The sequence below is a fragment of the Bos mutus genome, chromosome 23 (assembly GCF_027580195.1).
Source record: "Bos mutus isolate GX-2022 chromosome 23, NWIPB_WYAK_1.1, whole genome shotgun sequence".
Classification (NCBI taxonomy): Eukaryota; Metazoa; Chordata; class Mammalia; order Artiodactyla; family Bovidae; genus Bos; species Bos mutus.
In genome coordinates, this window is record NC_091639.1 from 2,992,527 (window position 1) to 3,017,055 (window position 24,529).

The 24,529-nt window shown below is 48.6% G+C and overlaps 1 protein-coding gene across 8 annotated transcripts in view; it reads left to right on the forward strand.

The window, feature by feature from the left end:
* FARS2 (phenylalanyl-tRNA synthetase 2, mitochondrial) overlaps window positions 1-24,529 on the forward strand; it is a 310,923-nt gene that overhangs the window by 19,416 nt on the left and 266,978 nt on the right. For 5 of the 8 annotated variants that reach the window (XM_070361060.1, XM_070361058.1, XM_070361059.1 and 2 more), the window contains exon 3: window positions 531-684. The exons of the other annotated variants lie outside the window; for them this stretch is intronic. In XM_070361060.1, coding sequence (XP_070217161.1) covers window positions 654-684 — 31 coding nt within the window. In that variant the 5' untranslated portion in view covers window positions 531-653. The remainder of the gene's footprint in view (window positions 1-530; window positions 685-24,529) is intronic. 8 annotated transcript variants of the gene reach the window in all.

A 24,529-nucleotide genomic window follows, 5' to 3' on the forward strand; every position in this document is an offset into this window, starting at 1 on the left:
GTCTGAACAGGATTAGTTGTTTCTATGATAGAAACTTGAAACTTTGACAATAAGGAGAAACTGAAAGGAGAGAAAACTTATTCAAAGTTCCTTCCATCTGAATGCCAACCACTCATAATATTAAAAAGTTTCCTTTCATTCTTTTTTGCTGTGTAATTTGTATGTGGCTCTTATTAGACTGTTTATGAAAGTTTTACCTTTTTCTTTTATGTATCACATATGTTTTTCCTTGTTACTGTATAATTTCCTTTACAGAAATTTAATCTTTCATTGATTGGCCCAGACTGAGATGTATGCTTGTTCTGTTAACGTGGGGACCAGAGAGAGGCTCGTGCTTCTCCCCCAGTGAGATAGCGCTGGCTGACCCCAAGCGTTACTGTTTTTAACACAGCAGGGTTTTCTGTATTTGAGACTAGAGTGCTTTCTTTCCCTTTTAACTTCTGTGTATTAAAACATGTGCACATGTATGCAACCCTGATAAACATTACCAAGGGAAAAAATAACTTATACAGAGTTTTCTTTATCCGTAGGTTGTTGTGTTAAACTCAGAGCCACCAATTTCTATGCCATCCTCTTTAGATTCGGGAAACTCTGTAAGATTGAGACTTTGTCAGCTTTGGACCGTGGTGGCTTAGCCAGCTAAGAAGAAGACCATGAGCCTCTTTCTCAGGCTGGGTGCGGAGGGTGAGTGAGAACCTAGAGTCTGTTGGTGATGGGGACATGGGGCTTGGGTCCCGCTGGCAGTAACAGGAGGCCAGCGCCCACCGCAGACTGTGTGCTCGTGTCAGTGTGGTGCATTTTTAATCCGTGTTGATGTGATCTCTTCAATGTGGCTTCCTGCGATTTACCCACTGTGGATTTGTTTGGGGGCGCAAGTTAGTAGAAATAACTTTGCTTGCATTATTGGCTCTAGTGAATGTTTTTGGGTTTTATGCATTATACATACATATTCACCCACAAACCAAATTTCGGCATGTAAAGCTCTTTGACTGCCAATGAACACTTACACGTGTACAGAGTCTAAGGCCTGTAGGTAATTTAGACACGAGCAGACAACTGGGGACCGCCTTCGGGAAGTGGTTCAGGTTGTGAGTGGCTCCGCGTCCTGCCAGAGGTGCCTTTCGAGTTGAAGCGCAGCAGTTTCACTCATAGTGTCCGTCTGCCCAGAAGTTAAAGTATGACGATGCCGAGAAGCGTGTCTTCTGGGCTTTGCTTCCTGTTAATCTGTAGTGAGTCTCACAGCTTTTCTCTGTGGAGTGTTTGTGTGCGTTTTAGGTGCCTTCTCCCTCACACTTCGTAGCAGCTCTGGGAAGCAGCAGATGGGAGATGTCTTTATCACCTGAAGACTTAACTGTTTGATGTCTGAGGACAATGCTGCCAGCTTAGAAAAGACATTAGCAGTGGTGCAGAATATTAGAGTGACCCCGCAGGGAGAGCCAAGGGAAATCGGAGCTTAAAAACTGGGCCCATGCCTGCAGCCGCTGGGGATGTGCTCACTGAGGAGGGTTTTGAAAAATTGGGTTATTCCCTGGATGGGGTCAGAAGTGAGGGGCTCCTTCTTCCTGTTCCCTGTTCTTGGCTGTTACTTCCTAAAGAGCTGTCATTCAAGATTTTCAAGAGCACAGTGCCCATGGTTGATTTATCAGTTTTAAAGGGGTCCAGCCTGGACTGCAGCAAGGAGATCAAACCAGTCCATCAACCCTGTATATTCATCAGAAGGACTGATGCTGAAGCTCCAATACTTTGGCCACCTGATGCAGAGACTCACTGGAAAAGACCCTGATGCTGGCGAAGACTGAGGGCAGGAGCAGAAGGGGACGACAGAGGATGAGGTGGTTGGAGGGCATCACCGATGCGATGGACTTGAGTTTGAACAAACTCTGGGAGTTAGTGAAGAACAAGGAAACGGCATGCTGCGGTCCATGGGGTCATAGCGTCGGACATGACTTAGCAACTGAGCAACAGCAGGCCTGGACCTGAATGAGAAATCGGGTGCCCAGTGTGTTGCAAGTGCTGTGAGTGCTGCGGGCCAGTGTTGGGCAGTGACGTCTGTCCTTGTTGGCCCTGCTCCCGTGGCCCTGGGTTAGTGGGGGGACTGAAGCTCCAGAGCAGACCCAGCACGGGACTCCTGTGTTGTAACGGGGGAGCTGCAAGCTGCCAGAGAGCTCGGAAGCTGGCCTCTAACCCCGATCTGAGGGTTCTGGGGTTGGGGTGGGGAGTGTGAGTGTGTGTGTGTGTTGGGAGGGTGATGTTGCCTGCAGAGTGACTGTCACTGCCAGGCTTGTGACTCCATGGGTGTGGGGTATGCTGGGGCGTTGGGAGTTGTCAGGCTTCCCAGATCTCAGTGTGTAGCAAAACTTGGGCACCTCCAAGTCTTATAATGATACGTGGCATATGGATTTTATCCACAGAATGTTTTTGGTATTAAGGAGCCACTGAAGGACAACCTAGACAGCATATTAAAAAGCAGAGACATTACTTCGCCAGCAAAGGTCCGTCTCGTCAAGGTATGGTTTTTCCAGTAGTCACATGTGGATGTGAGAGTTGGACTATACAGAAAGCTGAGCGCTGAAGAATTGATGCTTTTGAACTGTGGTGTTGGAGAAGACTCTTGCGAGTCCCTTGAACTGCAAGGAGATCCAGCCAGTCCATCCTAAAGGAAATCAGTCCTGAATTTCATTGGAAGGACTGATGCTGAAGCTGAAACTCCAATACTTTGGCCACCTGATGCAAAGAGCTGACTCATTGGAAAAGACCCTGATGCTGGGAGAGACTGAAGACAGGAGGAGAAGGGGACGACAGGGGATGAGATTGTTGGATGGCATCACCAACTCAATGGACATGAGTTTGAGTGGACTCCGGGAGTCGGTGATGGACAGGGAGGCTTGGCGTGCTGTGGTCCATGGGATCGCAAAGAGTCGGACACGACTGAGTGACTGAACTGAACTGAACTGAAGGACTTCAACCAGTGGAGTGGTTAAAGTTAGTTCACATGGCTCAGATTTCAAGAACAATCTTTTGGGATAAGGAATAGCCCACCTGGATATTATTTAATCAACTAATATTGAGGGTCTTCGGCGGTGTTATTAAGGGTTAAGACCCCTCCCTGCCACGGAACGCTGGACGCTCTCACCTTTACTTAGGTGCCGCCTGACCTTTGCCCTTTGCTGTACCTTTTGTGTGAAGCTGTCCCATGTCTTTCCTTGCGCGCAGAGCCTGCAGAGCTGCCTGTGGAGTCTAACCCTGTGTGTGACGTCTTGGTCTGGGGCCATAAATATGGTTCTAAAGTCATAAGTTATCTGTAATGAAATTCACTATAGATTTACCTAGGTAAATAAATGAATTTTGAAGCCAAAATCATAGAGGGAAGTGGTAAATTCACTTGAGTAAGAAAAAGGAACAAAGAGAAATGGTCATAATACAGTCTGGAAAGGAGAACCCACATCTGAAAAATAGTGAGATCTGCACATGAAGAATTTGCAGTGAAGGAATGCCTCTCCCCCGTCTTTCAAGGGAAGAATGACATAAGCAGCCAGAAAACACATTTCCCAAAGCACCACAGTATGTTGGCGTTAACACAATAGTATGGATTTTGAAATGGAGCTGTTATTTTGAAGTGAATTTGTTTGCCTGATTTCTGAGGAGACTAGTTTTCAGAGAATCGGGGAACAGCGGGCAGCAGAATCCCCAACACTGTCGTGATGGGCTGGTTGTGTATGTATGTTCAGAGGTGGGTGACCACAAAAAACTGCCAGACAGGAGCCTGCTTCATTTACAGGAGGTCGTTTCCCTCCTGCCGCCTCACGTGGCGCCAGCAGTGAGTCGCGGGAGACAGGAGGCATTGTGTGCTGCTGAGGCTCAGCCGGTCGTCCTGCGAGGCCTCCCCACAGGAAGCGATGCCGGCGGCTCTCCAGAGCTCCGCTGGCCGCCCCAGCTGACTGACGGAGCCGTGTCTCTGTTGGCTGACACCTGCTCTTAGACATTATTTGTAGAGAAAAGATCACTCGTGGAAGCAGCCAGAGAGATTGTCAGAGGTCAGACGTGCTGCTCCCAGGTTCATCGAGGGCGAGGGGCTCGACGGATCAGCTGCGTCTCTGAAGCGGGTCTGTGCTGAGAGTGGTTTTCCTGTGAGTAAATAGTACGTTCAGATAACAGGTCATAAGCGACACGCCGGAAACGTGTAGATTCTTGAAGGTTTGAACGCTGTAAGCAAGACTTTAAAGCCACCGAAACAACTCAGTAAGGGACCAAAAGACTGACAGGGAGACGCGTGAAGAGCTCGGGGGGCCAGTCCTGTCCTCCCGGTGAGAACCAAGCTCGCCAGGCGGACAGTCGGCACTTGCGTTGGTTTTCTCCTCCTCTGCTATTTTTTTTTCTTACTCTTCTTAAAAATTTTTTTCTTCATTCTTTTCCTGTTAAATGAACGGTCCACAGAGCTTCTCCAGCCTCCAGGGCCTGAGGCCTTGAATCACCCCAGTATCCTGAAGCTGTTTGACGTGACTGGCACCCGGGAGACACTCCTCCTGGTCGTGGGGCGATGCTCGCCCCGCCGCTGAACCACAGCCGCTGAGGAGGAGGCCCGGGCAGATCCCGCCAGGAGCTGTCCGCCGGGCAGGCCTGGTGTGCGGCCACCAGGGGGCGGCATCCTCGGGCCCGGAGCCGGGCCTCCTGCTCTCAGACGTCGGCCTCAGCAGCGGCGCCGGCTGACTGTGGCCTCGGTAGTGGCAGCGGCGACGGCCGACTGTGGCCTCGGCAGTGGCGCCGGCCGACTGTGGCCTCGGCAGCATTCTCCCTCAGCGGCCGGCTGGGCGCCTTCGTTCCTCTTTCCTTCCAGCTGTGTTCTCTGTTCCGCCACACATAACCGCGTTGTCCGTTTTCCTCGCGATGCTCTGTTGATTTTACAGTATTTCTAATCGCTGACGACAACCCAATCGGATCAGAGACCTAAGACTTACATTATGGGAAAGGATCTTAGCGATTCCCCTTGTTTACATACTCACAGAGGTTATGTTACTTGCCCAAGGCCACAGCTAGTTGGTCAGAGAACTGGGTTTCAAAGGGCTGCATGAGCAGATATTGAGCGGAATAGCCGACTTTTTTTCCTTTTCATAGAGAGTGGAAACCTGCCTGATCACTTCCAGACCCTGGACCCAGGTGAGAGGCTTGTTAGAGGAAATCATGAGGGACCCCTAGGAAGGACTGGAACCTTACGTGGAGACACCTCCCTCCCCAACCACAAGGGCCGGCAGACTGGGTCAGTGCTGTGCATGGGATCTCTTCAACTTAGAATCCAGTGAAATATCCCTCAAACGTGAAGGGACATACACTTTCTCAGACAAACAAAAGCCAAAGGAGACACCCCCCAGCCACAAGGGCCCGCAGACTGGGTCAGTGCTGTGCACGGGCTGCATGTGGGAATGGCCCAGGACTCACTGATGGCCTGAGCCTGACCAAGTGATGACCACCCGGGCTCCTGGGCCACAGGACAGCCCCACTGGAGGGCTGCATCATCCACGGGAAGCCCCCGCCCTCAGCCCACCCACCCATGGCTGCATCCTTCCCCGGCCCATGAGCTTGTGCCCTAAACCTCGGGCTCTGCAGCCCCCCGGGCTCAGGTTGTGCCTCTGGTTGGAGACCCTGTGTCTCTCGACGGTTCAGCCGTGGGAGAGATGAGACCACCAGCCACGTGGGCAGCACTCTTCAGAGCTCCTTGTGAGTGAGCTTGTTTGCAGGCCCCCGAGTCCTCTGCACACGCGGGACAGGGTCCTGATCCCAAACTCCACCCCCCGACACCTGGAGGAAAATGGAGCTGTCCAGAGTGCTGGAATCGCTGAGCCTGGACGGAGCCCTGTCCAGCCCGAGGGGCTGTGCCCTACAGGCCCGGAGCACACAAGGGCTAGAGCCCCAGCTTCAGGAGGAGCCTGATCCAGGCCCAACAGGAGGGCGGTGGCTCCCCTGCCCTCCTCACGAGCTGGAGCGCAGACGGGGAGCGAGGCCTTCGGGCTGAACACCTGCCGTCTGCTGCAAACCCACCTTAAACTGGACCAGCCCCTCCCCTGGGCCAGTCCTCTATTCATGTGCAAGTTCATTTATCCAAGTCGTTAGTATTTTGACCCCTGATGGAATGTTAGGATCTGGGTATGGAAATACGGGTAAGAAGTATTTGTTAAACAACATATTTGTGGGGCAGCTACCGAGTGCTTGAATGGCGCGAGAGCTGGAAAGGTGAATAGAGTATGCCCCTTGTCCTTCAGGGGCAGTAACTGGTTGGAGAGTCATTCACACGTATTTATTATGTGCCCAGAACCCAGCAAGTCATACAGAAGCATCTCTTTATTGTTAATCAGTGTATGGTGCGGACAGGTATAGATGCTGAGCCCTGAACCCAGCCTGGGGAGGGGGGAGGTTGCGGGGCGGAGAAGGGTGAGGATTGAGTGGGCCAGGGGGTGGAGGGGAAGGCAGGGAAGGAGGGGCAGAGACCCTCGGCGCCCCCTGCCCTGACGGAGCAGAGGGTACCTGGCGGGAGGGCTTGGAGCCCAGAGCCCAGAGCCCTGCGCATGGTGGAAGCAGCCCCGTGTCCACCAGAAGGGCAGAGTGGCCGGGGGAAGCTCGAGGGCAGCGGAGGCGGATGGCTCACTCCGACTGCCTCCCTGGGCCACCCAGAAGGTACACTCGAGCTGGGAAGGTTTCAGATGCACCAACTCCGTGCTTTCCAGATGTTCTGTAGGAGTCAAGAAAGGCGCTTGGATGTTAATAGATAGGTCCCAGGGTCCAGCTGGTGCAGAAAATGCCTGAGATTAGAGTCCACTCTGTCCCTTGGTCTGTGCCTGGCTCAGCAAATGCTGATTCACCAAACGCTTGCTTTTCTAGCTCCATGTCCATTGCCTTTCTCCCCTTTGACATCCTAAACCACTGCCCCTAACATCCTCCTTTGTCTTTAGCTCAAAGTGGCATTTCAGGGGCGGGCTTTGGCCATTTTGTTCAGTTACTCAGTTTTCTTGGGTCTCTCGCGTGTTCCATGCTGTCAAACTTTTGATTCTCTTTGTTTTTCCCCCTATTAATCTGTTTCATGTCAGTTTAATTCCTAGACCAGCCAGAAGAATCTAGAAGAGTAGAGGAAATTCACATCATAAGATGTGAAAATTCTGGAACCTTTCCCTCCAATCTGTAATATTATCCCTCTGAAGAAAGTTTTGTGTGTGTGTGTGTGTGTTTTCGCTTTTAAGTTCTATTATTTTAAAGCCCCACTGGATCCCTGGAGCTGATATAGTTCTGGTGGACAGGACGGTGTTGCACTCAGCCTATCTTCATACCATCTTGGAATTGCCCTGCTCTGCCCACGAGGGATACCAGGGTTTAGCCCTACAAAGATGGGGCTGCTTTTCCATTTTGATTTCAGAGATGCTCAAAAAACTTCCTCCTGCTTCCCTTATGCTCCAGATTATACAGGTAGCAAGTTACACTTACAAGTCATATACTTTTTACTGTGAGTCTCTGTTTTGAATATTTAGGGTGGAAAGCTGCTCTCCTCTGGATTCCTTCCAGGATTTTTGCTGGCTCCCTGGGAGGATAGCACGGAATGCCGGTTTGGTGGTGGGCTCATTACTGCCGAGGCTTAGGGAGGAGCTGGCGGGAAGCTGGCCTCTCCGAGGACTTTCGCCACCTGCCCCCGGTCCTGCAGTGACAGCAGGTCCTGCTCTTGAGGGCTGAGAATCTGTTCAGAAAAGAGTGAGGACAGTGCGTGTGTACTTTACCTGCTTGAAACTCATAGGCCCTTTACCTCGGATGTAGTCTCTCTACCGATTAATTTATAATCCATTCCACGCTTCTCGTCCCTTACCTGTCAGTCACCACTCTTTCCAGGGATGACTGCAAGGAAGAAGAGACTGTGGCTTTCCATCAGTGCGCGTGTCGCCGTTCCACTCTGCTGTTACGTGCAAAGGTGGCCCACCCACCTCTCCACCGCCTTTTCTTCCCTTTCTCAGCTCTTCTGTTTCTTGTTTTTCGAACATGTTAGTGAAAGGCCATTTGTATAATTTTGGTGAAATGAATTTCCATTTGCCAATGTATGAAGAGCACACGTTCCGGGAGCCAGATCATAGGTGCCTGATTGACTGTGTACAGAGAGTTTTGGAGAAAACATGGCTGTTGGCCCTAACACTTGGATGAAGCGAAGGCTGGAATGCAGCCTTCCCCTGCCTTTCCGGGCTTGGCTGGCGGCCCCAGAGTGCTGGGAAGATGTGTGCTGAGGCTACGGGCTCAGTGGAAGGAGCATCGATAGGCTGTCCACCTGGAACACATCAGGAGTCCCCTTGTTCCTTCCCTGCCTCCTTAGACAGCCCTGTTGAGAGATGAGCCATCCTGCTGCAGGAAGGCGTGTCAGCAGCGCTTCAAACACCTGAGTCCTTGTCTTCGCTGCAGCTCACGGGCGCAGAGCTGAGAAACTGGCGCATTTATCAAAAACGGCTTCCACGTCTCATGACATTCATTTTTAGTTTTGCTAATAAAGAATGTTTCTGTGTGGCTTGGCTGCTTCATAGATTAGTAACATATCAAGTCCTTTGGGACCTCTCATCCCCCCGAAAGCTGGGAGCTCTGGGGGTGTTTTAAATTTTCCCCTCTGTCCCAGGGGAGAGGAATTGCTGACATACTGTGGGCCAGAGCCCCTAAAACAAACCTATTTCTGCCTTTTATACCAAAGCTAGGGGAGTTGCTGGCGTGACGCATTGTTGATTTCGCTTCCTGATGCTGAGTACACCTGATGGGTCTGCCGTCCAGCAGTGGGCGGGGACTCGCGGGGACTGGTGTGAGCCCAGCTGCTCTTCCTGCCCCTGGGCCGGGGCCAAGTTGAGCAGTGTCCACCCTGCAAACACGAGGATCACTTCGTTGCTGAAGATCAGGGGCCACAAGCATTTCTGGTGGTCTGTCGTGGGACACATTACCTTCCTACAGCTCAGACAACAGATTCTAAAAGAGCCGTGTCAGGTAGAACTATTTTGCGCACATTTCCAGGTTAGAAGTAAAAAGAACAAATGTCCAGTTGTTTACAAAGATGCCTATCACGACTTATGCTTTTTGATAAAATATTCCAAATAATCCACAATATTTTTCTTACTAAACACTATGAGAAAGATGAAAGGCAGATGACCAGATATTTCTAATATATGCAGTATACATATTGGATGAGTTCCTTTAACATGGTCATCACTGTGGTAGTAAAATGTCAAGAATTTCAAGTTCAAGGGAAGAAGTCCGAAGTTTAATAAAAAAATGTGAAGCCGTTATAAACATCACTAGTAATCAGTGAAATAAATATAAAAGCGTGCATTTCTAAGCATCAGATTGGCAGAGGTGAGACAACAGCACTTGGCCTTGGGGGGACTGGAAATGTGATTCTCGGGTGAGACAACAGCACTCGGCCCCGGGGGGACTGGAAATGTGACTTCTCGGGCACACCTGGTGAGTGTTGGCCGCTTGCCAGTGTATTGTGATGACTCAGGAGATGTGCGTGCTTTCTCTATGTGAGTTACCGTCATCCACGATTGCTCAGTGCGGCTCCATTATTTCTTGTGACCATCAGTGGGGCGCTTCGCGGGCTCGGTGCCCCCGCGATGTGACTCACCGCACGGAGGGCTTGCACTTACCCCAGGGGAAGCCCAAGTTGCCGCGCTGGTGACTGAAAGGATGTTTATCCTGGACAGAACGAACACAGGCTCTAGAGCAGGGGTCTTGATGTGTTGTCAAAAGGAACGCTTTTTCTTTTCCTTCCGTAAGTCATGAACATCCGCATGGGGCCATCCTGGCCAGCCAACTCACAAACGGGCTGGTAGAAGTTAACTTTCACAATCTGAGGTCGGCCAGCAAGTTTCTGTAGCATGCTGATTTCCGAAATCAGTCACGTTCTCCACCTCGTTCAGTTTCTCCCAGCGTTGATGCTTCAAAATTGGGACCACCTGGAAGAGCTCGCCTGTGTCTCTTAATTGGCTGCAATTGCTGTCCTGCCCAGGAGAAGGCAATGGCACCCACTCCAGTGTTCTTGTCTGGAGAATCCCAGGGATGGGCGAGCCTGGTGGGCTGCCATCTGTGGGCTCGCACAGAGTCGGACACGACTGACGTGACTTAGCAGCAGCAGCAGCAGCAGCTGTCCTGCCATCATTGATGTGCCTGTGAGCTGTTTTTGGTCATACCATTTTTGATACCAAGTGCATTTTTTTTTTCCTTTCAAATTTTCCAGACACCAGCTGGGTGCCCTATAATTAAATTCTGTACTGACTACCCAGTGTTAGCTTAAACCCTGTAGGTAAAGGGCTAAGTCCCACCGGACTCCCCCACCTCCTTCAGATGCTAGTCACTCACCATCTGGGTCTCCATCTATACCTCTCACCACCCAGGTGGAAATCTTTGGTTTCAACAATGCCGTCCTCAGGTTCAACAATGTGCTAGATTGGCTCACAGAATGCAGACAGTGCTTTACTTGGGGGTTTACGGGTTTATGGTGAAAGATATAATTCAGGAAGAGCTACCTAGGAGGATGCGTGGTTTGGGGGCCGGGTGGGAGCGCGGGGCCCCTCCCCGCTCCCAGCACCTCGGTGTGCTCGCCACCAGAACACTCTCCGAACCCCATTGCTTAGGGATTTTTATGGAGGTTTTATCATATGTAGGTCTGATTACAACAAGTACAAGGATATTGTGGATTAGAAGAAAATCAGAAACATGTGGCATCAAAGAAATTTCATGTTCATTAACAGACCTCTTTGGACTATGCCTCCAGGCTTCCCCAGAGATATCTTCATTCATTAACTCCGACGGGATCGTTAGATTTGAGTAGTTACAACATGTGAGCATGTGAACATATGTACTTTGTAACTTCTAAAAGACTGTACAAATGTGAGTATTACTAGGTCAGTACTGTTGGTTGATCATCTTATTAAAGATTGCCAAATATTTTGGGGTCCATCATTTATTAGGAACTCTGAAGTTTTCAGGTAGCCTTTGGATAAAAGATTTAATTTTTTCTCTTGTATTGTTTGGTTGCATTAATCATGGCGGTCTGCATTTTAATGTCTCCTTTTAAAGTGTGTTTTTTGGACTGCTGAGTTGTCATTTTAAAGTGCTTTGTACGTAGATACTCAGAATGAGAGGTTAGCCAGAGCCGTGTTCCCCATCTTCTGGGAGCATTTAAATGTCTCTGCCTCCCCCACGTCCAGCCCACCATGCACCTGCTCTGCCCCTTAGGATTTGCCGGTCACAGGTGCTTGGTGCTTTAGGCGCTCAGTCGTGTCTGACTCTTTGTGACCCCATGGACTGTAGCCCACCAGGATCCTCTGTCCATGGGATTTCCCAGGCAAGAATACTGCAGTGGATTGCCATTTCCTCCTTCAGGGAATCTTCCCGGCCCAGATCAAAGCCGCATCTCTTGCATCTCCCCACATTGGCAGGCGAATTCCTTACCACTAGCACCACCTGGAAAGTCCATATACCACAGGGGTCCAGGCCAGTTTCAGAGAACACTGGCTGCTTCTCAGGGCCTGGTACTACCCTGCTATATATTGTGCTAAAAAGTTTGTTCACGTTTTTCTGTAAGATGTTGTGGGTTTCACATCTTAAGGATAAAGCGGGATCAACTTTTGGGCCAACCAGTAGTTCCTGGTCTTAAAGGGGACTTTGCTCCGAACCCGTTGTGCACTGTTCTGTGTAACCCATGTCAGGATGTCTGGGTGGTTCAGTGGAAATCACGTGCAGTTTCATCAGTCCTTATGTGCCAGCTCTTCCGCAGTGACCTTACGTTATTTCTAGTTTTCACAGAAACTGTGAAATGGGTACTCCTCACCCCCATTTTTCAGAGAAGAAATTAAAGTCCTGAGAGGTAGCATGACTTGTCAGCCTCCAGGTTAGGTTTGGGAAGTTCGGGAGCCGGAAATCAAGCCCAGGGCTGCTTTGCTCCTGTTACCGAGGGACCGTGGGCACTCACGGTGCGGTGAACCCTGGACGGGGACCAGGAACGCACAGAAAACTCCGCACCCCCCCACCCTCCCGAGGAGGGTGCTGCCTGTTCCTCATCAGGATGCCGAGGAGGTTCCAGAAGGACTTAATTGAAAGCTCTGCATAAATGCATGACTTTATATTAGGTTGGCAGAGGTTTCCTGCCAATATATGAAGTGCTGAGAATCAATAGGAAGAAGTTTACGGTTATAAAGTAGAAATGAGCAGAGCATGAAAGGCTAATTGGGATGTGTGGAATGTTAGGAAACCTGCAGATTTATGTATGTGAGGTTTGGAAGATGCTCCCCAGCAGCTTCCGGCTGGTTTTGATGATTGATGGTGGACTGAAAGTAGCTGAGCCCCTCAGATGAGCCCAACGGCTGCATTTAAACGCGTGCTCTCCCAGCTTAGCCTCCTCTCCTGGTACCTGAAGAGCCTGCACCTGGGCTCCACTGGGTGTGAGATGACTTAGGGTCAGAGAGGAAGTGAAGAAAACAAGGGCGCTATTACATGACTGCAACACCGTTTATCCGCGTCCTGCCCCTGAGGTTGTGCCTGAGCCCCTGGCGTGAATGGCAAGGGGGTCAGTGCCCCCAGGGTAAGGTGCTCCCAGTCGTTACAGGGAGGAAGACCACAGTGGGTCAGCAATGACAGCCGTCTAGATGCGCTTTCATTCAGCAAAGCGACTGATTCTGAGTTGAGTCGGCTCTCACGATTATAGGCCAAAGGAAGAATGCTGTACTAACATTGAGTTTTTGATACGATTTTTAAAATGTAATCCAAAACGCTTTTTTTTTTTGTATCAGTAACTTCTAAAATGTACCATTCTACCTTTTTAATTGTCTAGGCATTTTCTTCCATCAAGTACTTTTTTTGTGCTGTTTCGATGGAATTCTGTCAGTGAAATGAAAGGAAACTAAGCCTATGAAGAACCAATATTTAAGTGATGCTGTTTATTTTTTTTCTTTTAGGCTATACCACACTGCACGTGGGATCGTAGTTCCTCGACCAGGGATCAAACCCACACCCTCTGTAGTGGAAACTCAGAATCTGAACCAGTGGGAAAACCAGGAAGTCCCCATGCCATATACTTTGATTTTACTTAAATAGGCGGGAAAGGAGAAGAGAGCACTTAGTGTGTGGAACTCACGCGCTGTGTGCTGGCACCCTCCTAGATTCCACGTGTTTACATGTATGTGTGCTGTATGTCTATATACTGTGATACCACGTTGTCTGCCTAGTATTTATACCATTTTGCAGATGACAAAACTGTGGTTTAAAGAGATCAAATGACTTGCTACTTAACATGGGTTTAGAATTTGAACCCAGGACTTTTTCTTTTAAAGCTCTTGTTTTTGTTGCAAAGACTAAACTGCAGTTACCAGAAGGTTACAGAACATGGCATGGTGAAGCTGTAGCGTTGCTTTGAGCAGCACGGTCTTATTAAGTAGGTGTTTCACGAGGGTCCTAGGGTGAGTCTAGACAATGTGTGAGGGGAGTCGGGCCTCCCTAGGGGTTGAGCCTTTTTCCAAGGATCTCATCCTCTAGAGCAGAGGAGGGTGCCTTTCTCAATTGCTGGTCTCTGGTTATAATTGATTTTTAGAAATTCTTATTGGCAGCTGTCACTTCTGAAGCTGTGCTATTTGACTACTGTTTTTCTTCACATGGGGGCTTTCCTGGTAGCTCAGATGGTAAAAAAAATGCTCCTGCAATGTGGGAGACCTGAGTTTGATCCCTGGGTGGGGAAGATCCCCTGGAGAAGGGAATGGCAACCCACTCGTGTCCTTGCCTGGAGAATCCTGCGGACAGAGGAGCCTGGTGGGCCACAGCCCATGGGGTCACTTGTCTGACTTGGCCACTTGGTATTTTGAGCCGTGCCCAGCGAGCTGCCAGACCAGCAGCACAGCAGCTGTGCGTCTGGTGTGACTTGGAGCTCAGCCCGCGCTCACCCGCCTGTGCGCCCTCGTCTGGTGTGACTTGGAGCTCAGCCCGCGCTCATCCGCCTGTGCGCCCTCGTCTGGTGTGACTTGGAGCTCAGCCCGCGCTCACCCGCCTGTGCGCCCTCTGCTGTGCCTTCTCCAGTCCTTGCTGGCTCTCCAGACTTAAGGCGTCCACCACTGACCGTCCCCTTGGGGTCTCGCCTCTTCCGTGGACACACGCCCCTCGTTCTCTGCGTTGGCCCCTCCTCCTGCACCTCTGCGGGACTCTGGCCGTCCTCTCATCAACAAGGCCCTCCCTTGTCAGCATGTTTCTCTGTGTAACTCAGTACCGAGGTGCTCCAGCTTCATATACTTTAAGGTCTTTGATGTTGGGGACGACTATTTGAACAACGGTATTTTACACAAAGTGGGAGTTAAAAACCCCTTTACAAATGATTTCAGTGTGACTTCATTTTAGTAAACTCACTGGCAGCATAGGGTTTGGTCAGGGACCATATCACAAGGGGCACGGGAGGCCTGGCACTTGCACATCATTTGTGGGGCTGCCAACCAGGGCACTCCCGCTGGGAGAGCCGATCGGCCCTCTCTGTTCAAGACGCGTAAACCGTTTGGCCTTGCAGTCCAGCTTTTAGGAGTTTGTCCTAAAAATGCTGTTATGTATATGTAACCATATGTGTACAAGGGCATTCTTTATAGATTTATTCATTTTAGCAAAATATTGGAAAAAGTTCAGTGTTCAGTAGGGAAATGGCTGAATACATTGTGGGACACTTGTATGACGAAAGACTGCCCCGGGCAAAAGAATGGAATAGATCCACACACACCTTCCCTGCGAATTCTTCACTGACAGGAATAAGGTGCAGAACAGACGCTAACATTTGTGTAAAGTTAAGTCTGACTCTGGAGAAGGCAGTGGCACCCCACTCCAGTACTCTTGCCTGGAAAATCCCATGGTCGGAGGAGCCTGGTGGGCTGCAGTCCATGGGGGGTTGCTACAAGTCGGACACGACTGAGCGACTTCACTTTCACTTTTCACTTTCATGCATTGGAGGAGGAAATGGCAACCCACTCCAGTGTTCTTGCCTGGAGAATCCCAGGGACGAGGGAGCCTGGTGGGCTGCCGTCTATGGGGTCGCACAGAGTCGGACGCGACTGAAGCAACTTAGCAGCAGCAGCAGCAGCAAGTCTGACTCATTTGAAAAGACCCTAATGCTGGGAAAGATTGAGGGCAAGAGGAGAAGGGGACGACAGAGGATGAGATGGCTGGATGGCATCACCGTCTCAATGGACATGAGTTTGGGTAAACTCTGGGAGTTGGTGATGGACAGGGAGGCCTGGTGTGCTGTGATTCATGGTGTCGCAAAGAGTCGGACAGGACTGAGCGACTGAACTGAACCGAAGTCTGCAGGGGGCGTGTGTGTGTGTGTGGGTGCATACAGCTCTACGGCGTGGAGCTTGTAGGGAGGTCGAGGAGGCAGTGGGATTTACTCTTCACTGCTTACCTTTTCATAACATTTCATGTTATTATTATAATTTTTTCTATGAAAAATATCAGATTAATTTTTTAAAAGTCTAAAGTCTGACAGTTCAGACTTATTCCCAAGTCTGTTGACTTAACAACAGTAGGTGAGATAATGTGTGTAAAGAGCTTAACGTAGTTCCAGATCTAACAGTGCGTCTTCAGTAAATGAAGCTGAGTGGGGGCCGTGGCGGAGATGGTGGAGCTGGGTGAGGACACCAGAACTTTACACCAGGAAGTCCTGGGGGGACGGTGGAGCTGGGTGAGGACGCCAGGACTTTACACCAGGAAGTCCTGGGGGCGAAGAACAGCAGATGTCCCGTCCCCCAGCTCAGCCTCACCTGGGTATCCGGGTCCTCACAAAGAGATGGTCGGAAGTGTGAAATAGTTTACAGTTCTGGTGCGTTGGTTTAAAAGATAAAGTTAAGAAGTAATGTTTTTCTTTGTTCTTGTCTGCATTTTCATGTTTTTTTTTTGTAACATAAAGTGATCGTGAATCACTTAATGTCAGAGAAAAAAATTAAAAGCTGTATGTGTCTCCTCAGGGCAAAAGCAAGTATTGAGTCAAACTTCTCAGCCTTGAGATAAGCCCTGCTGTCTTGTGGTGTGGAGCCTTGGCCACCACCGTCGAGCTCCCGGTGTGTATAAGCCTGGCTTTGAGGAGCGAGCTTTCTGACTCTAAGGTTAGGATCTGATACTGCCATCTGAGGATGTCCATCACGGGTCATGCTTTCCGTGAAGCTGCTGGGGTGGGCTCTGGCTTCTCACACGTGACCGTCTGCTGGGGCCTCTGACCTGTGAGAGCCCCAGTCCCCGGCGCGAGCGCCACCCGCTGTGCTTGTCAGGAATTCCTGCGTCCAGTTCTGCGTCCGCACCTCGGGTGACGGTCAGTGGCTCGCACACTTGCAGCTTCCTTGTCCATTTCAGTTTTGCTCCACCCGACCCTCTGTGACGACCAAGGCCGGAGAGGGACAGGTTTTCTCCTGGAAGCCCTGCCGAGGGGAGGTGGGAGGTGGGGATGACACGGAGAAGAGACCCCGGTGACCCATGGGCGACCACGGTGGTGCACGGTCCACGTTTCTTCTGAGTGTTGCGGGTTTCTGGTTTGGTGGGCTTGCTCAGAGGACCATTAATAGATGTGTTTTTAGTCTTTGTGTCCTGCAGTTAGGTAATGATGTTATTTTGTGTTTTTACCAATATTAAAAAAAATCCATGCTGCTAAGTCGCTTCAGTCGTGTCCGACTCTGTGCGACCCCACAGATGGCATCCCACCAGGCTCCGCCATCCCTGGGATTCTCCAGGCAAGAACACTGGAGTGGGTTGCCATTTCCTTCTCCAATGCATGACAGTGAAAAGTGAAAGGGAAGTCGCTCAGTCGTGCCCGACCCTCAGCGACCCCATGGACTGCAGCCTTCCAGGCTCCTCCATCCGTGGGATTTTCCAGGCAAGAGTACTGGAGTGGGGTGCCATTGCCTGCTCCGAAAAAAAATCCATAAGTGATTTAATTAAATGCACAGATGTCGTTCAGATAGAAACGATTTCAAACCTTTCTTCTTCTGAACAGATATTCTTAGCTGAAAGAATAACATGTTTCTGATCAATTAGAAATTACAAATAAATCATTTTTCTATAATATTTCAGCAGTGCTGTTGGGTGACATACAGTTACATTAGGTGATTCAGTGTGTAGAGGTGTCATGAATTAGTTTTTCACTATTCCCATCAGAGATTTAAGTTTATGGAGAAATTGTGTGGTCAGTCATCAAAGAAAACATATATAACAAAGTAAAACGTTAAAAAAACCTCAACATCTGGCATATAAACAGAAGGGCTTCCCAAAGGGCTCAGCGGTAAAGAACCAGCCTGCCAGTGCGGGAGACGGAAGCGCTGCGGGGTCGACGCCTGGGTGGGGAGATCCCCCGGAGGAGGAAAAGGCAGCCCACTCCAGTATGCTTGCCTGGAGAACCGCGTGGTCAGGGGAGCCTGGTGGGCTACGGTCCCAAAGAGTGTGACTGGACTGAGCTACCGAGCGCCCGTGCGTATAAACCGACACGGACTCTTACTCAGTGCCGTCGTCAAGGACTCTTAGTGCCGTCGTCAAGGACTCTTACTTAGTGCCGTCGTCAAGTAGTCAGTGGCAGCGATTTTACCTACAGGGAGTGCAGTCGGCAGAGGGCGCCTGTGCCTTTAACTCCATTCTTTTCATGCTTGGGGCAAGAGTTTTTTGTCTTTTGCAGAGAAGAGAGAGGCAGGAGAGGTGGTTTTTCGGGAGGTGCTGAACTCCGCGTTGCTGCCCCCGCTGGCCGACTGTCTTTCTAGCACAGACTTCAGGAAGCAGTGGGCCTAGCGCTTCAGTACAGAGCTCCTGCGAGACTTCATAGGAAAATTACAGAGGCATAGATGGAATCGAACCATTCACTTTCACCCTTTTCCTCTATATCATTTTATTTTCATTGCCGACTAAAAATTGTCACTTACCATCCAGTTCTGTAAGAATGCAGTCACTGGCCTCGGTAGCCACTGACCTTCACCAGCCCCTGAAGGAAGTGCAGGGTGGCGATCAGGAGCCAGGCACTCTGCTCCAGGAAAAACTGGAAGATCAGGCCTTCAGATGGTTAGACATTTTCAGGGGAAGACTGTATGAGCCCAGTTCCTGCAACTCTATCTAGAAAAGGACGAAAATCACGACTGCAGATACCTGTTCCTCATGACTAGCAGTGTGTGCGTGCACGCTAAGTCACGTCAGTCGTGTCCGACTCTTTGCGACCCAGTGGACTGCAGCCCGCCAGGCTCCTCTGTCCATAGAATTTCCCAGGCAAGAATACTGGAGTGGATTGCTATGCGCCCCCTTCAGGGGATCTTCCAACCCAGGGATTGAACCTTCATTTCTTATATCTCCTGCATTGGCAGGCAGGTTCTTTACCACTAGCGCCACCCAGGAAGCCCCGTGACTAGCAGTAAGTAATGTTCTGCAAAAATACGTGTTTCATTGTATGTACCGCCTTTACCAGAATTACATGTATGCTGACTGCCCTCCCCCCCTTTCTTGGAGCAGTTTCTCAGATCCATCGCGAGAGGCTGTCTCCTGGGCTCATTTTGCTCCAGATAAAAACTCATAACTCCCTGGTTGTGCATTTTTTTCAATTGACATTATTTATCAGATCTATTTCCTTTGAGATTAAAACAACCCAAAAGGTAAGGTAGTTCTTAGTAAGAAAGCTCATCGTGGAGGGAAACATATCTTAGTTCTAAATATTATATATCATTCTAGAGTTATGAAACAAGATGGGCTTTTTCTCTGAAAGAACAAAGATCTGGCAGTTGATGGTTTTTAAAAGTCAGAGAGACTTTATTTCATTCCCGTGTAACTGGAAGCTGGGAGTCTTCAAAGTGTTTCTAAAACCAAAGATATTTCTTCACATGTATGGCAACTCATAAATCTGTGGGCAAATAAACTGTTTTCAAAAGCCCAGATTTGTTTTTGAAATAAAATATACGCTTGTGTTTCCCAGATCTGTATTTAAAATGATGCGGAGAGCTATTTATGTGGTGTCAGACTCAAAAAGACCGCCAGCATTTCAAAGCGCTCAAGTAAACAGTGGCTGACTCTGTCACTCCCTGCAGAAATCTTCCCCAACTGTTTTTTAATCTTGCAAATTTTTTGATACTTGTACATATCCAAAGATGGCTCAGTGGGTAAAGAATCCACCTACAACGCAGGAGACACAGGACACTCGGGTTTGATTCCCGCATCAGGAAGTTCCCCTGGAGAACTTGGCAACCTGGCACCCCGCTCTGTATTCCTGCCTGAAAAATCCCATGGACAGAGGAGCCTGGCGGGCCACAGTCCCGGGGGTCACAAAGAGTTGGACACTGATGAATAAACACACACACAGTCTTACATTTTCGTGGGTCAAATATATGTATCATTTGTTTCTTTTATTTCCCTGTTAAACAGTCATTCCTAACCCCAGATCAGTTGAAGAATTACTCATATTTCTTCCGTTTGCTTAAAAAAAATACTTTCAAAACATTACAGAACTTTCTCTTGTCTTGTTTTGGCATGTCAGATCAAGTGAAGATCAGATCATTTTTCTCCCAAATACTTAGTTTCTTAACACTGTTTCTTATATGAGCCACTTCTATCTTGATTAATGAAAATATAAAGTTTTTAGATATCTCTGAATGTATTTGCTCTTTCAGTTCTCGCACCAGTTTTTATTATTATTATTTTCCTATTAATTTTTCAAAAAATTCTTAGCTTCTGTCACTTGTTTAATTTTTCAAATGAACGTGGGGATTATTTTTATTTACTTTTTAATGTACTTTATTTTATTTTTATATTTTCTTGGTCATGCTGTGTGGCATCTGGGGTTTTAGTTACCCGACCAAGGATCAAACCCGCACCCCTTGAATTAGAAGGTTGGAGTCTCAACCCTGGACCAGGGAAGTCCTAGGGATCATTTTTAAAGTTGGAGAGTTGAACCATAAAGAAAGCTGAGTGCCGAAGAACTGATGCTCTCGAACTGTGGCGTTAGACAAGACTCTTGAGAGTCCCTTGGACAGCAAGGAGATCAAACCAGTCAGTCCTAAAGGAAACCAACCCTGAATATTCACTGGAAGGACTGATGCTGAAGCTCCAATACTTTGGCCGCCTGACGTGAACAACAGTGGACTCTGGGTTCGACCTGGGCTCGGGCTCTCACCAGGACCCCTGTTTTCCATGTGTTTGTACAGCCTCATTTTCCTTTTCTACGAAGTATCAATCTCGAATTGTGCTGATGACTAGATGAGGGGATATCTGTGAAGTGCTCAGTGGCTCAAGAAATACTAGTTGTAATAATGCCATAATTATTCTATTATTCATGTATTCTTCCCCCAGACCTTTTGCAAGAGGTGGTGGTAAAACAATGAGCAACTTTTAGACCTTTTTCTCTTTGATCTGTTGTAAAGGTTGAAAATCTGTAAGGCAAATTGCTATTCTGATATTTTAAAGATAGCAGAAAAGCTGTGGTTTTTCCAGTAGTCACGTATGGATGTGAGAGTTGGACTATAAAGAAGGCTGAGTGCTGAAGAATTGATACTTTAGAATTGTGCTGGAGAAGCCCCTTGAGAGTTACTTGGACTCCAAGGAGATCAAACCAATCAACCCTAAAGGAGGTCAACTCTGAATACTCATTGGAAGGACTGATGCTAAAGCTGAAACTCCAGTACTTTGGCCACCTGATGTGAAGAGCTGACTCATTGGAAAAGACCCTGATGCTGGGAAAGATGGAGGGCAAGAGGAGAAGGGGGTGACAGAGTATGAGATGGCTAGATGACATCACTGACTCGACGGACATGAGTTTGAGTACGCTCCAGGAGTTGGTGATGGACAGGGAGGCCTGGCGTGCTGCAGTCCATGGGGTCGCAAAGAGTCGGACACGACTTAGCACCTGAACAATAGCAAAGAAAGACCCAGGACTGCGGAGGCTGCAAAACTGCTAATTTACATGAGTATGTCCATCGGGATGGCGTAAATTAAATAAATGTAATTTGTTAAGTAAGGGGGCACCTTGACCTCTCTACCGCAAGGTCAGCATGGGGTTCCTTTCAGTTGCAGCATGCCCACATCGCCTCAGACACACTGGTGCAGACGAGCCCACGTGTTCTGTGTTCAGAACAGGTGATCGGGAAGTGGAGAGGGGAGGAATTCAGCTTTGTGCTTGAACTTTGTGTTTGAGACGGGCAGACAATTAAATGCCTAAAGCAGCACAGGAAAGCGGCTTGAACTTTAAGAATGTTCCTTCTCCTCCCTTCTCCTGCTTCGCCCTGAGATTTTCACATTTATATTAATTATCTTCACAGCTCATATTAGGTTATACAATAGAATCTGAATTTCAAATAAATGTCAAAATCAGAAAACAGGCCTATTACCCTTCACAGGCAGCCAGGGAAGAAAACGCACTTCTGTTCCTGAAGCGTGTTGTCCTGTGAAGCACTGACCTTATTTTTCAAATACCTTGTCACCAAAACAACCAGGAAATCTCATTAAAGAGTCCCCAGGGTGCTGGGGCTGTGGCGGGGCGTGGCCACGTGGAAGAGAGCCGTGGCTCCGAGGCCGGGCCTGCCCCCGCTGGCCGGGATGCCCTGGGAGCCTCTCCCCGCTGGACCCAGGCCTCTCGTCCAGGGAGGGAGCACGTGCACCCGCTGGTCTTCAGTGTCCTTTCAGGGTGTTCCCTTCTCTGGGCGGACACGGGAGGCACCACTCTGCGTCTTTTTCCGAGCCGTTCCCAAGAGGATGTGGTGCTTTGGTCCTCACTCAGGCTCACGGCGCTCATGTCGATAAAACTCATCCCCGCCCCAGCGGTGCTTCTCCGTTGGTGTGTGTGTTTGTTTGCCTCATTGTGAAACAGAGCAGGACCCTACGGTCCTTTTCCCCCAGGTCCTCAGCCTGCTGTTTGTCTCTGGACAAAGAATAAGTTCCATAAGAGACGTGAGACAATGCAGAAGCGAAGGATAACAGTCAAAGGAGACCAAATAATAGTAGCTCAGTCACTGAGCAGGGTCAAGGAGCTTGAGTTCCCTCTCCCGGGCTATAGATGACATTCTGAGCCACATCCTGGGAGCTGTCCTATGGATACTGAAACCCCCACCAGGTGGAAGAAGTCAGCTACATGACGACCAGCCTGTGGCTAAGACATAAGCTGCCACAGTCCTGAAAATTGGCCTCAGGGACACAGACTGGCCCTGTGTTTTCCTGAGGAGCAGTGGGTCAGCATCCACTGATTCCGTGCACTCAGAGATGTTCTAGATCAGAGCTGCTGTGACTAACGGGAATTGACTGTGTATTATTTTCATTGTTTTCACGATTCAGGAATCTTGCAATTTGAATTAAATGCTTTCATGTACTAGCTAATCCTTAAAACTTATAAAACTTACAGAAAAATGCAGAACTATGTTTCCAGGGGGTTTAGCAGAGAGCTCAGGATGATCAGGACTGGTTGGGGCTGCTCAGGGCTGACGGCAGCTGACATGTGGACCTCAGTTTCACTCTCCCTCTCGATGCGGTGTTCAGGCATGATCTAGCAGGTGTGTGGCTGCCTTCTCTGAAATAAGAATTAAGGAGTGCTGCTTGATTTCCGTCCTGGTGAATGACTTGCTGAGAAACCTCAGTGCTGTCCCTTGGTTATTTTCATTAGGTCTGCTGTAGGGAGAGGACGGAGCAGTTGCCGTATCACTGTGAGTTAACAGATGGTGTCTCTTCTCAGTGAAACAGCAATTCGGAAATGCCTAACATGGGTATTCCTAGTGGGGGTTACTCCTTTGACCTGGGAAGAGGTTCTTTTTAAAGGACAGAAACATCATCCTGTTCCTCCAGGAGCTTAAAATCCAAGAGATGGGCCAGTGTCCTGATGGGTGGGCGCACTGAGGGTTTCGTGGGTTTCTCAGGAAGAAAGAAGGGATGGGTCCGTTCTATGTGGGCAGAGTATGAAGGATAAGACCTGGTGTCACAGAGGTGGAGCATCTCTAGGGTTACGGACCATGTCAACAGGAAGCTGTGTTTCGGTTTGAAAAGAAAACTCAAAAGGAACTTACCAGGACTGTGTCTGTTGCAAAAGTGAGGTTGGCTGGCATTTATCAGGAGAGGACGAGCAGTGGGAACGTCAGGGGCAGCCTGGGACCAGGACTAGCCAGCCTGCCGTGACCTGGTGCTCCTTTCGGTCAGGAGGCTCGTGCGGGCCAGCCCAGCAGTGTCTGTCTATCCTAGTGTGGCCAGGAGGAGCCAAGAAAGAGAGGAAGAAAGCAAAGGCTGCAGAGAGGGGTGGCACTGAGCCACCATCTGTAGGTCGAGAAGTGTTTCAGGCTGTTAGTGTCGACCTGATAATTGCGGAGCTATCAGCTGTACTTCAGGAAAATATAAAAAAGGAGATACAGCTGGGGGAGAGAGAAGGTGGGATGATTTGAGAGAGCAGCAGCATTGAAACATAACTGTTACCATGTGTAAAGTAGACAGCAGTGGGAATTTGCTGTGTGACACAGGGAACCCTAGGTTGGTGCTCTGTGACAACCTAGAGGGGTAGGCTGGGGAGGGAGGTGGGAGGGAGGGGACACACGTATGCCTATTGCCAGTTCATGTTGATGTATGGCAGAAACCAACACAAAATTGTAACAGTTATCCTCCAATTAAAAATAAAATAAAAAAAATACAGAAGCAGACAAAAAAAAGTAATTATGGAGATACAAACTGGCAAAGACTCTTTCCTCCACTCTAGCCAAGACTCCAGGATTTTGTATGCAGCAACTTTATTTGGAGGATCTTAGATGAAATCAGTTTATTTAGAATATTTAGGAGAGAAGGATTTTTAACCTGGAGGCCGTGTCTTCTGTGTAACAGTATTATTTCTAATTACCTAAAATAGTTTTTAATATGCAGTTTAGTGAGTTGATTTAAAACAAGTTTTAATTTTACTTGCCATAGCCATTCAGCTTGCTAATTATTTCTGGGTGAGCACGTTGGTCTTTTTCATTAGCTAAGTATTTTTTTTAATTTTGAGACTGTTCTGTACATGTGGGGGTATGACATTTTATTTGAGCGCTGAATTTAGTGGATAATGAATTATGCTGTCAGTCTCCAAATGTGTACCGTGTGGAACTAGTATAAATACCTTTCGTTAAAGACAAAAATAAATGACGACTAGTTGATTGACCTAAGTTGAGATTAACTAGCAGTTTTGATGTTTCATTTGACTTTGATAAGACTATGAAAAGCATTAAGGATGAATGTGGTATATTTGTTTTACAGTGTGTTATTTTTTATATGCATTGAGAAGAATTTATTCCCCCTGGCATACTTAAGGAAGTATTCATACTAATGGGGACTAGTAATATGAACTTAATTTTAACTGATATTTTTCTCAATGAAAATTTGTGAAAGAGTGGTTGGGAGTTCAACTGCCATTCCAAACATGCTGACATCTTTAGATACTTACTAACCAGGCTTTAAGTTAATTTTGCAGCATCCTTTGTCTGCAGTCGTTCCCTCATGTATTCGTTTAATTACAGATTTTCACCTTTTGACTTGTGACAGCAAAACTGATTTCTCTTGG